Here is a 13,531-nt window from a genome sequence, read left to right on the forward strand (position 1 = left end):
TTTTCAAAATTTTACTAGTATCAGAGGAATGAGTTTTTATTTATATAACGTAAGCTAATACTTTTTTTCATAGAAAAGAAATAGGTGGATGTCCTTATAGCTTTATTGTTAGTGTATCCAGTGTATCCTGGTTCTCATACACATGTTTTTAAACTGCAGAAAATTTCCCCTACAGTCCTAGAGTGCAGAAGTTTTTAGCATGAAATTCCTGATGGCTCGCCTCACTTTTTTTTGCCAGAAATAAGGCACAGTCACTCCCTCCTGACTCAAACCATCTATAGTAGTGTAGCTCTTCTTACCAAATTTATTCTTCAGTATTGCAGTTGAAGGACACCCACTTTTTCCCTTTGGCTCTGTCAACTCTTTTTGTTATAAGGGCAGGATATTTAAGAGTTGAAGTCAGTGACTTGCAAATTGAAAAACTATTTTCCAGAGCATCTTGCTGTTTATACCATGTAGTGTAGAGCAGCATTAATACTGAGGTAACTGCTAATTTTTATGTAGTTCTTACCAGGAAATTAAAAGAATGTAATTTATCCAGCATCAGGATATGACAGAGGACTTCAAAATCCCCAGAAAGCTTTTTACCATATATCCACACAAAGTCTCTTGGGGGGAGGGAGGAATTATTGCTCCCATTTTTATATATGGATAAGCAGAGGCAACTCTGGCATAAAATGTTAATATGTAGGGAATCTAGCTGAAGGATAGGTGGGGATTTTTCCCCCATTGGTAAAGACTACTGTATAAGTTTAAGGTGTGCAATGTAATTTTTGGTTATATTTATAAATTGCAAAATGATTCCCTCCATAGTATTAGCTTCTACACCTCCATCCTGTCACATAGTTACAGTTTCTTTTTTGCAGTGAGAACATTTAAGATCTACTCTCTTAGCAAGTGTATCAAGTATATAATACAGTATTATTAGTTAAAATCACCATGCTATACATTAGATCCCCAGTCCTGTAAATCTTATAACTGAAGTTTGTACTCTTTGACCACATCTCCCACTCCCCAGCCCCTGGCTACTAACACTCTACTCTGTTATTCTGAGTTTGTCTTTTTTAGATTCCACATAGCAGTGAGATCATATATTTATCTTTCTCTGTCCGCCTGAGTTCACTTAGCATTATGCCCTCAAGGTTCATCCAGGTTGTTGCAAATGGCATGATCTCCTTTGTCATAGCTGAATAATATTCCTGTGTGTCTGTGTGTGTGTGTGTGTACGTGTGTACACCACATCTCCTTTGGCCATTCATCAGTTGATAGACATTTAGGCTGTTTCCATATCTTGGCTCTTGTAAGTAATGCTACAGTAAATGTGGGAGTGCAGATATACCTATGAGATACTGATTTCAGTTTCTTTGGATATACACCAGAAGTGGGGTTGCTGGATCATATGGTAGTTCTATTTTTAATTTTTAAAAGAAACCTCTATTTTCCATAGTGACTGTACCAGTTTGCATTTTTATGTAAGTCTGAAATTATATCAAAATGAAAATAAAAATATTAATAAAGCAGAGAACAGCAATGGTTAGTAAGAGAAATAAGTGGTAAGCTACTTTCCATTATTTATTATTTTTGACCTCTAAGGATACAGCAGTCTCTGCTTTTAAATCTATAAATCACATCAGTGAAGAAATTCAGCTGAGAATGCTCCTAATGTTGAGAGGTCCCTCTCCTGTATCTCCCCAGGCGCAGTGACCCTGCAGGCCGACTTCACTCTTGGCATTTAACCAAATTTGAGGAAAACCAACCAGATGTCAGCATGATGCAAATAACTCCGGGCACGATTGGCAGTCCTTGGCCCCAGAGATACCATTCTAGGTAAGTGACCCCAGCTGAGACTCAGGGCTTTTCTTTTTTTGGAGGTCTTGTTTCCGGAAAGGAACATTTTCTTCTGTTTTAAAAATGTTTTCTTACACTCACCCCGAGTATTAAACCTCTCTACTCATCACCTTCCTCTTGAAACACCAAATATATACGAGTTACCTTCATATCCTGGGCTGGCACAGACTGGCACAGAGGGAGACCATCTGTAATTGCAGGATCTGTCCATTCTCAGACATTTCTCAATTACACATTGTAACACTATTAGAAAAACTGACAAACTTTTTCCCTCAGTGCTTAATGTCCTTCTTAGCCAAATATGTATCTGCTTTTTACTGAATGATTTTACTCCTGTATTTGAACTGCCCACTTGTTTTTATCCTTCTGTTAAGGCCAGTTATCCAACTTAGCTCCAACCCAAACAATTAATACACTTAGGGCTGCTCAGTGTGCACATGCTCTCATGTGATACTCCACACCTTCATCTCTGCCTGTAAAACAGACACATATTCTTTTTTTTTTTTTTTTTAAGAATTTATTTATTCATGAGAGACACAGAGAGAGGTAGAGACACAGGCAGAGGGAGAAGCAGGCTCCTTGAAAGAAGCACAATGCGGGGCTCCAGGACCACGCCCTGGGCCAAAGGCAGGCACTAAACTACTGAGCCACCCAGGGATCCCCAACAGACACATATTCTTAATCTCATTTACAGAACAGGAAATTGAAGGTTGAAGAGATAATTTGTCCAAGGTCAAACAACTGATCAGGACCTAAGTCCAGACTCCAACTCAAGCCGGGGGTCACAGCCATTGCATATAACTAATTACTAGTTATACTTCCTCTGCTTTTCTAGTCGTCGTATCAGTCAGCGTTCATTCAGGCAGGGCCCCCACCAGTGTCATGGGAGAAGGGATTTACTGTAGTAATCAGACCTGACACAGTTGAGGGGGACTGGGGAGAAGGAAGCCAAATTTGACCACCACACATACGAAAATACTCATTCAGGAATCTCCTATATTTACTACAAATTCAGAATCCATGCAAATTACGATTCATCTTCTGGTGCCAGGGAGTTACTCTGTAGCTTCAGAGTTTTTGAAAGTGCCTACATAAGGGTAATGGCAGGGAAGGGAAGGTCAAGGGAATATGGGTCCTACATGCAAATGTGATGCAAGTGCTGTTGGGTCAAATGGGAGAGGGGTATGACTTCCGGAAGGATTACTTAACAGATGGTGGCTCCACATTTGGCAAGGCCAGGACTCAGAATCCTTAACACTCATGTCTGCTCAAATCAAGGGCCAATTCCTAGACTTCTCACTGATGGCCATGGTTCTCAGCACATCAAAATAGGCTTCAGGCCACAGAAAAGAATCTCTGGTGACCCTCTTTGTTATAGACACTCTCTCCCTTGCCTGTGTCCCTTCTAATAATCCTGAATTTATTCTTGCCTCTCAGCAGGGCGCCACCTGCACCAGGCCCAGCACTTTTACTCTCTGGGCCTTTGGAAGGTTAGATGTAGAGAAGAAAAGAAACTTGTTGGAAAGTACTTGGGCTTTTAAATCAAACCTAGGTTTAAATCCCAGCTTCACCACCTACTAGATGAGCTTAAGCAAAACGTTTAACCTCTTTGATCTTGTTTTTCTTGTCTGTAAAGTGAAATTAATAATATGTATCCCATTGGACCATAGCGAAGACTAAGTAAAACATGTAAAACGTTTAGTGCAGTTCCCTGGAATATAATAGGCACTCAATAATTATGACAGTTACAATCATTAGGCTGAAGACTTATCAGAGGCACAGTGAAACCTGATAATCAGTTTCAAGGTTAACGGGCACCAGCCAGCACGCACATACAATGCAATGGTGTATTAGTAGAGTGCTCCTAAACAGTGCGGCTCCATGGAGCCTCCCAACACCTAACCACAGGAGTCCCTAAATCTGGTCTTGCTGTAACCTAAAAAGCATGGGCAGAAGTTAAGACTACTGCAATCAGTGCTCAGAAGAGCTGCACCCAGGAACTTGGTGACTTCCAAGAGAGTTCACTACTGGAGGACAATTGGAGCTGGCATCAGAAGTGCAGTACTCTGAAGGCTGTGTTTCTGCACCTCCCAATTTCTCCATCCTCTCCCAACCTCCAGAGGGGCTGAGGCAGGTGATCCATCCCAGTGCCTTCTAATGCAAGCTTCAGGACAGATCCCCCTGACCGTCTGCACCAAGGGCTGTAGGGAGTACAAGGAGAAAAGCAAGCTCACATTACCTGCAGGGCTACAGACCTGAGTATTTTCTTCCCTGGCACAGGTCACCCTGTGGTCTGTTCGGTCCACACTGCAGGCTTGTAGCTCTGGCAGATGACTTCACCCCAACTCTGTGCTGCTCAGAGGGCCTGACGTAGGCAGCTGTCAGTGGAGAAGCGCTCCAGGCACATTTCTGAGGAGCACAGTGGCATCTAGTGGTCTGATATGCCAAACCAGGTGATTGGCATCCCTCTGACAGCCTTCCTTTAGTTCTAGAAACCCAATCTCTGTCCTAAGTTTTTGGATCTGTTTCTCATTAAGAAGCACGAGAATCAGGGAGCTTGAGGAAGCGGGAAGCACAGGACAAGTGATTTTAACTCCCTGCAAGCTGGTTTAGATAAGACTTTCACTGAACCTATATTTTAGCTGGCTCCTGTCAGGCCTGGCTCCCGGTCTTTATGCTGTCCTACAGAACTCTTACAAAACGGTCCTCAGTATAAAGTATTTCAGGGGCAGCCCGGGTGGCACAGCAGTTTAGCACCTGCCTTCGGCCCAGGGCCTGATCCTGGAGACCCAGGATCGAGTCCCACATCGGGCTCCCTGCATGGAGCCTGCTTCTCCCTCTGCCTGTGTCTCTTCACCTCTCTCTCTCTCTGTGTCTCTCATGAATAAATAAATAAAATCTTTAAAAAAAAATAAAGTATTTCAGAAGAGATCTAGGAAAGTCATGTAATCCAGCCCCCTCAGAGGAGGCAGAGGAGGCTGAAATAACAGTATCAAAATGCTAAAGAACGAGTACTACATCTCAGATGATTTCTAGTTCCTGGGGGTATAATGCTGAACAAGACATAAGAAGCCCCCGCCCTATAATATTTGTTTACCAAGGTCTGTTCCATGGATAATAATCCATTAGATGCTCCTTGGAAAAAAGTTCCCAGAACCAAATTAATTTAGAAAACACTATTTAGTATATTTTCCTTTTAGAACATCACATGAACAATAGTTTATGAAAGACTCAGAAGTCTTATAGCAAATAGAGTTAATTTATTTAGCCCAGCATTTTCTAAACATTTGATCATCTAAGGAATTATCAGGTTCCCTGCTGAGCGGGGAGTCTGCTTCTCCCTCTTCCTCTGCCATTCCCCCTACTTGTGCTCTCTGGCTCTGTCAAATATATACATACAATCTTTTTAAAAAAGAAAAAAAACCATTTTCATACACTGGTTTTGTGCTCTTTTCTGTGTTTTAAGTATCTAAAAAATATGTTTAAACACGTAAAATCAAGAGTAATTATAAAAATAAGTAATATTATAAGAATACATGGATCTACCATAGAAGTAACATTTTTGTCATATTTGCTTCAGATCTTAAGTATTACAGACACAATTGAAGTCTCTTTCATATAATGAAAGGGGTATAAGATAGTGTCAAGTAGTGGTAAGTCCTGTGAAGGAAGTAAACAGAGGATCAGGGAGTAAGGACGGAAGAGATGCTCTCGCATTCTAGGAAGTCTTCTCTCAAGCAGAGACTTGAATAAAGAGAAGTGAGCCAGGTGAAGGGCAGACCGTGTGGTGGGAACGGTGAGTGGGTTCAAAGCCCCTGAGACACTGGAATCTCTTTCATGGGTCTGAATTCCAAGAAGGAAGCCATCACCTTGGAGTGTAGTGAGCAAGAGGAGACCAATAGAAAATGAGGTTGGGAACTAGCCAGACCACAATAAGAAGCTTGACACACTTACCTTTGTTTGTTTGTTTGTTTAAGATTTTATTTTTTTATCCATGAGAAACACAGAGGCAGAGACATAGGCAGAGGGAGAAGCAGGCTCCCTATGGGAAGCCTGATGCAGGACTTGATCCCAGGATCCCAGGATCACCACCTGAGCTGAAGACAGACGCTCAACCACTGAGCCACTCAGCTGCCCCTGCACACTTGTCTTGACAGTAAGGCTATCTCTGTGGGGGTTGGAACTGTTGTGGGGGAATGAAGACCTCATCCTTGGTTCTTACCCACCATTAAAAGTGCAATCTTGGAAGCAGGAATGGCAAAGATAATCAAAATGACTACTTCCAGAAAGTGGTGGAAGAACCTTGTAGAGGGTGATGTCTGCGTGTTCACTGGCATACATAGCATGCCACTTGGTCACATTCTCCACTCTGCTTGGGAATGGGGATTCTGGAGGGACAGAGCCCTCCCTGAGTAGCAAAGAGCATGCATGTCACAGGAGGGAACCTATTGTACATTTTCTCTGCCTAAAGATATTTATACCAGTGATTTTGCATTTCTAGACATCATCTACATCTTGAGATATGTTAACGATGATACTTCTTCCCACTCAGTAGTGACAGATTCCATTTATCCATTTTGACTTTCTGTGGTTCCTAAGTAGATCTGACTTATCGTTTTGGTGAAAGATTACTAAAACCCTCAGCAGTTCAGACAGGGATTAAGTCTTGATTACCACCTACATGGAATCGGTGAGCAAAACAGCCAATATGGGATATATGGCTTCCATTTCCACTCCAAGTATTAGCTCTGAATCTTTTGTTAGAGGAGATAAAGGGAAGCGTAAGTGGGTCATATGAGATTATCCTCAACTGAGCCATCATGTACATTTTTAACACAATCTCTTCATCTGAAGGGGAACTAGGAAGGAAGGGGGGAGGGGGTGAAGTCTGGCAGTGACATATGCCATACCATTGAGTGCCAGGACTGGCAGCTCTAATCTGGCTGGCCCAAGAGCTGTTCCTTTCTCCCTGTCCCTCCCCAAGTAGGAGGCTCCACTCAGTAAATTGACTTTCTCTAAAAGAACTATATTCTGGAGGCAAGTTGCTGAAAATGTAGTCTTCCTTGCAATCCAGTGCCAGTTTTGAGTCAAATATGGTCTTTCCAGTCTCTTGCCATAGACCCTGGATTTAGGTCAGCCACAAAGCATTATCGTATACTTTGCCAATAAGACACTGTATTTACTTAAATGAGATCTAGAAATATAATAGCCCCATGAATTTTAATAGTGCTGCGATGCCTATTCATTTGAAAGTATTAAAGCTTATCAAAAAAGTTTTAGTGTTTACCCTTCTGTAGAGAATGGTGAGTTATAAACATTTGGACAGTTTTGAGATTGTTTGATTTTTGAACCACTTATTCCTTCCTATATGCCCTCATCCCCCTCCCCCAACATGCTGGGAGAAGTATATCTTGCGTTTGTAACTAAACTAATTATAAGTAATTTTGTTTTGAGGCAACTCTCTGGGGTATGCCATGCCAGGATTGAAAGTCACTCCCCGCCCCCCTGGTAGGCTCTGAAAATCACCTGGAGGATTGTGTAAAGGAGGAGGTCTTACCTTTCTAAGTGTATGAAGGAGGTTTTGCTCGGGCCTTGGGAGGTCATCACAGATGATGGACTCCTATAATTAAGACTTCTTATAAGGTTTCCCTCGCCTTTCTCTGACTCCCGTCTCTGAATTTCTCTCACTCAGCTTTGTGTTTAGCTTTCTCACTACAAACAAATTGTCTCTAGTAGTTGAGATTCCAGGAAGATTGCCAGGGAATAGACCTTCAATTCCATAAAAAGGAAAGATATTAACTAAAAACATATACACGTGCACAGAAAGTTCTCCCTTACCCGGTTCACATGCCTGGTCTCTTACTTAGTTCTTCCGCTTCTCACAAAGAGCCCCAAGAGACACAAAACTGCAGTCTCTCTCACTCCTCGTCTCCCACCTCTCATTTCTTGGCACACGTAGAATGTCATTTGCAGCATGTAGCAAATCACATTAATGTGTTTGTTGCCTGTACCCAAAGGCCACACGGCTTCCTTTGTGCTCCCCGTTCCTCCCCTTGCAAGCCTGGGTGATTAATTAGAGGCCCATAGGTTACAGTGTTGGGCAATTACTCCTAGTGACAAAACACAAGGAGGCCGAGTGAGGCCCAAATATGGCCCTTTCACCCGCCCTTCCAAAAACCAAACATCTTACACAAGAGAACATTTATAAGCCAGGTCCTGTGCCTATAAACTACCAAATGGTAACGGCTCAGTGATGCTGACTTCTTTGTCTCCCTTTCTTCTAGCTCTTCTACCAGTGACCTCTCCAACTTTGATCATGCTTATCTGAGGCAGAGCCCTGACCACTGCAGCTCCCAGGGGAGCATGGAGAGCCTGGAGCCCAGTGGGGGATACCCACCCTGCCATCTTCTTTCCCCTGCCAAGTCCACCAGCAGCATTGACCAGCTGAGCCACCTCCACAACAAGAGAGATTCAGCGTACAGCTCTTTCTCCACCAGTTCTAGCATCCTAGAGTATCCACCCCCTGGCATCTCTAGCCGGGAGCGTTCAGCCTCCATGGACACCACTTCTGCTCGGGGTGGCCTCCTAGAAGGGATGAAGCAGGCAGATATTCGCTATGTCAAGACAGTCTATGATCCCCGCAGGGGAGTCTCAGCAGAGTATGAGGTGAACTCTTCAGCCCTGCTTCTCCAAGGTAGGGAAGCCCGAGCCTCAGCAGATGCTCAGGGCTATGATAAATGGCATAATGTTCCTCGGGGCAAGGGAGTGCCACCTCCATCCTGGAGCCAGCAGTGCCCCAGTTCCTTGGACACTGCCACTCCCAACCTGCCTCCTAAAGTGGGTGTGCCCCTGCCCCCAGCTCGAAGCGACAGTTTTGCAGCCTTTCGGCAGCGAGAACGGCCCAGCTCTTGGTCCAGCCTTGATCAGAAGCGCTTCTGCCGGCCTCAGGCAAACTCTGCCGGCGCCCTGAGATCTCCCCTCCTAGAGGAACAGCTGCATCCTGTGCTAGAGAGGAGTCCGGAGAACAGCCCCCCAGCGAAGCCCAAGTATAATTACACCCAGAAGGCCCAGCCTGGCCAACCTCTGCTGCCGACCGGCATCTACCCGGTACCTTCTCTGGAGCCACACTTTGCCCAGGTGCCCCAGCCTTTTGTGAGTGGTAATGGCACGCTCTACCCAGCACTGGCCAAGGAGACCGGGTATACAACTCCTCATGGAGCTTGTGATGAGACTGCTACCTTTGACGAGAATGGGAACCACGATGGATCTACCAGGCCTGGGTTTGCCTTCTCCGCGCCTCTAGAACACGATTCAGTGTCCCCGGTGGAGAGGAAACCTGGAAGTTCAGCCAAATGTGTCCCCTACAAAGTCCATTTCCCTTCAGTACCTGAAAATGAGGAGGATACCTCCCTGGAGAGACAGCTCACACCTCTCCAAGGCAACAGCCCACATCCCAGTGAGAGAAAGAGCACCCACAGCAACAAGCCATATTCTCATTACCACAGCCTCAAATGCCCTCAGGCCTGGCAAGTGGGCGAAGACAAAAGATCTTCGGGGACCTCCGAGCTTTGGGACGGTGATTTACATGAAGACCACAACGCCAACCTGCAGCAGAGGCTAGAGAGAGAAGGCCTAGGCCAGAGCCTGCCGAGCAACTGTGGCAGGACCAAGTCAGCCTTTTCCTCCCTCCAAAATATCCCTGAGAGCCTAAGAAGGCAAAGCAGCTTGGAGCTAGGAGGGGGAGCCCAGGAGGGCTACCTGGATGGCCGGTCTACCTCTGTAATCAACAGCAAGGTGGAAGACTCTGGAAGGAGAGCTCTTCCTGATTGCAGGAGGCATCTGGACAGGCCAGTTTCCTATCCAAGGCCTGAGGCAAGACCCAGTGCCTTGGCCTCTTTCCCCAGTTCAGACTCAAGGTACAGGGACCCTCCCTCCTCACCCCACCAACAGGTATCCAGTCTGGGCAGGAGGTGGCTCAGCTCCAGCAGCGCCTCGGCTCTGCAAGGCCTTCAGCCCGGGAAGCCGCACTGCTCGGTGCTGCAGAAGGTTTCGGAGATCGAGCAGCGAGCGCAAGGGCAAGGACGCCAGAGAGCCCGGAGCCTGAGCGGCTCTGGTTACGGCCAGAACCACAGGCCCAGCGGGACGCTTCCGACCTCGAATACTCTGGGGGATGACTCTGGGGACACAAAAGCCGACGCCCCTGTTCCTGAATCCACCGGACTCCTGGGCAGTGCGGAGCGGCGCGTCACGCGTGAGCCAAAGCTGGAAGAGGCCTTCTGGCAGCCGGACGGCCAGCGGCGGAGGGGCGGGCCCGGTGTCGGCCGCGGGCCCCGGCTGCGGGGCGGGGAGCCCCCGGGGCGGGACACGCCGCTGCCCCGCAGCCAGAGCACCCTCCAGCTCTCCGGCGGGGACAGGCCCGGCTCGCCCGAGCCCCCCGCGCTGGACGCCCCGTTCAGCCGCGCCTACCGGGACAGCATCAAGGATGCGCAGCCCCGCGTGCTGGGGGCCACCTCCTTCCGGCGCCGGGACCTCGAGCTGGGGACGCCCGCGGCCTCGCGAGCCTGGCGCCCGCGGCCCGCCTCTGCCCACGTGGGGCTGTGGAGCCCGGAGCCCGCGGCCTCCGCCTCCCCGCACGCCCCCCGCGAGCGGCACAGCGTGACCCCCGCCGCCCGCCCCGCACCCCCGGCCCCCCGGAGGGGGCCGCGCCGGCGCCTGGCCTCGGAGCACAAGCAGCGCTCCTACTCGGAGCCCGGGAAGATGAACGAGGTGGGGGTCTCGGAGGGGGCGGAGCGCGCGCCCCGGAGCCCGCCGAGGAACGGGCTGTGCGCCCCCGAGAGCGAGAGCCCCGTGGCGGGCCGGCGCCGCGTCCCCGAGCGCCCGGGCAAGGCCTGCTGCGCGCTCGGCCTGTCGCGCCCGGAGCTCCGGCGGTTCCAGCAGAGCGCGCTCGCCGACTACGTGCAGCGCAAGACCGGCCGGCGGCCTGGCCCCGCCGCAGGCCCCGGCCCCGGGGACCCCGCGCTGCTGCGGGAGCGCGCCCAGAGCAGCCCCCTGAGGCCCGGCGCCGCGGCCCCCGACGGCCCCGGCCTGTGCGCGCTGCGGGAACGCTGTGGGCAGCCCCGCGGGGAGGCCGTCCTACCCCCGGCCGCAGCCGCAGCCGCAGCCGCAGCCGCAGCCGCAGCCGCAGCCGCAGCCGCAGCCGCAGGGGGGGCAGGGGAGCCCCCGCGCGCGCCCAGAGACCGCCTCCAAGGGGAACGGCAACGGGGGGCCCCAGCCCCGAGGGAGCTGCTCGGAGGCGCTAACTACGGACCAAAGTGCACCCAGACGGTGCACGGGACCCCTGGGGAGCCCTGCGCGTGGGGGGCCGCAGCCAGGAGGACCGGGAAGTCCATGTCCGCGGAGGACCTGCTGGAGCGCTCCGACGCCCTGGTGGCCCCCGTCCATGTGAGATCACGGTCCTCTCCCACCGCAGACAAGAAGCACCAGGTATGTGTAACCGGAGGGGCCTGGGATGGGGCCCTTCGGCCCTGAGCTTTACTGCGGCTCCCCTACCCCCCCCTTCTCCCCACTTTTTCCTTTCACATTTGTTTTCATGGGGTGATTTCTTTCTTTTTTTAAATTTTTTTTAATTTTTTTAAATTTATGATAGTCACAGAGAGAGAGAGAGAGGCAGAGACACAGGCAGAGGGAGAAGCAGGCTCCATGCACCGGGAGCCCGACGTGGGATTCGATCCTGGGTCTCCAGGATCACGCCCTGGGCCAAAGGCAGGCGCCAAACCGCTGCGCCACCCAGGGATCCCCCATGGGGTGATTTCTTTCTGGGTCCCTGATGCTCTTCTAGAGACAGACATATGTAGATACATAGAGCTGTAGAGATACTTTGTATAGATCTATGTGTCTTATAGAGAGAGATATATACACGTGGTCGTGTGTGTGTGTGTGTGTGTGTGTGTGTGTGTGTGTGTACACTTGATTTTAGAAAGCTACCCAGCTCTCAGCGCAAGAATGCATGGTTGGGAAAAGTTGGGGATTATCTTTTCCGCTGGTTTGTTTTATATTCATGGAATATATTTTAAAGATTTTAGCTTTGCACCCTCTGTTTCCGACTTTTGCATTGACAGAACATGAAGAATTACTGACTTTAATAGTTGTTGGTTATTGAACTCCTGGCCCTCGGCTGAGTATGCTTTACATTTGTTATTTCATTGATTCTCACAATCCTCCTGTGGAGTATATTACCCTCATCAAACCTAAGACTCCTTGACTCCCATCTGAATTCTTTTTTTTTTTTTTTTTTTTTTTTTAGTCTTTTTTTTCAATTTTCACTTATTTATGATAGAGAGAGAGAGAGGCAGAGACATAGGCAGAGGGATAAGCAGGCTCCATGCACCGGGATGCCCGATGTGGGATTCGATCCCGGGTCTCCAGGATCACGCCCTGGGCCAAAGGCAGGCGCCAAACCGCTGCGCCACCCAGGGATCCCTCCCATCTGAATTCTTGAGTGCACCATCTTGGTGAGATAGGAGAATCACAGACATTTCAAATTCTCACAGAGAAGGATTTTCTAAAAAAGATTTCCAACTATTCCAAGATTATGAAGCGCTTTCCACTGGAAATTTCAGCAGAGCTAGCTGTAGAACCTGAGTACTAACTCCCAGGAGTCTACCAATTTCCCTAACCGATTCATAGCCACTGCTTGCTGTGGGTGCACTGCAGATCAAAGGCCTACCTCATGGTTCCCTCCCTACCTAAGATCAGATATTAGGAATTCACATCTACGTTAGCACAAGGGAGAACACTCCTCCGTTGTCTCTTCTCACAGTCTCTTTCCCCCAGCAGAGAAGTCGGTCATTTAACAAGAATTTGTAGAGCACGCGTCATGTGAGAAGCTCTATACCACAAGGTTGAAGGAAACACAGAAGGAAATAAGGTTCATGCCTTTCTGGGGTTCACAACTGAGCAAGGAATAGGAACTTCTATATATAAATAGCGAATCTGACTAGCAAATGCTAGACTAGAGTCTGCTTCTTCCTCTCCCTCTGTCCTCCCCCTGCTTGAGCAATCTTTCTCTTTCGCAAATGCTTTGCTAGTCATAGCAGCTAGTCCAATAATATGCTTTGGAGGGAAGAGTGGTTAACTGGGAGGATCTAAGGGCTTCTCTTGAAGGAGATAGAATTTGAACCAGGCTGTGAAGCATGGGCAGGATGTTGACAGAGGATTGGGGGTTGTGTGTGGGAGGCATTAGTTGGTAGAAACAGCTTCAAAGAAAGAAAGATTCGGACGTTACTCCCTGTGAGGTTTCTTCGCTGCACTGCTTCTGGAACCAAATACTGTACCTATCTAGATAGATTCTGTTCCAAGATACCTGGAAATATTTTCTCCTCAGCATAAATGCACAAAAAATTGTATAGAGGCAATCTTTCATAAGCTTTCATTAATGTTTCTCCTCCCCTCAGAATGAAGGCAGAGCTAATTTCTACTCCTTATCCTACCACTAAAACACTTAAAATCCGTGTATGTGACATACAATTTCAGCTAGTTTGATGGACTTCAGTAACATAACAATCCAAACATTTTCTCATTTTTTTCTTCCCATGTTCTAAAGAAAACAGAAATTTTAGTGAAAACTAAATCCTCTGATTTCTTAACTGTATTTCATTATTCTCCCTTGGGGAATTGGTTAGAT

At 48.2% G+C, this 13,531-nt stretch overlaps 1 protein-coding gene across 6 annotated transcripts in view; it reads left to right on the forward strand.

Moving 5' to 3' along the window:
• Nucleotides 1-13,531, forward strand: part of SHROOM3 (shroom family member 3) — a 173,427-nt gene that overhangs the window by 130,655 nt on the left and 29,241 nt on the right. For all 6 annotated transcript variants that reach the window (XM_049105065.1, XM_049105062.1, XM_049105060.1 and 3 more), the window contains 2 exons: nucleotides 1,696-1,827; nucleotides 8,133-11,331. In XM_049105065.1, coding sequence (XP_048961022.1) covers nucleotides 1,769-1,827; nucleotides 8,133-11,331 — 3,258 coding nt within the window. In that variant the 5' untranslated portion in view covers nucleotides 1,696-1,768. The remainder of the gene's footprint in view (nucleotides 1-1,695; nucleotides 1,828-8,132; nucleotides 11,332-13,531) is intronic.

Source organism: Canis lupus, chromosome 32 (assembly GCF_003254725.2).
Source record: "Canis lupus dingo isolate Sandy chromosome 32, ASM325472v2, whole genome shotgun sequence".
Classification (NCBI taxonomy): domain Eukaryota; kingdom Metazoa; phylum Chordata; class Mammalia; order Carnivora; family Canidae; genus Canis; species Canis lupus.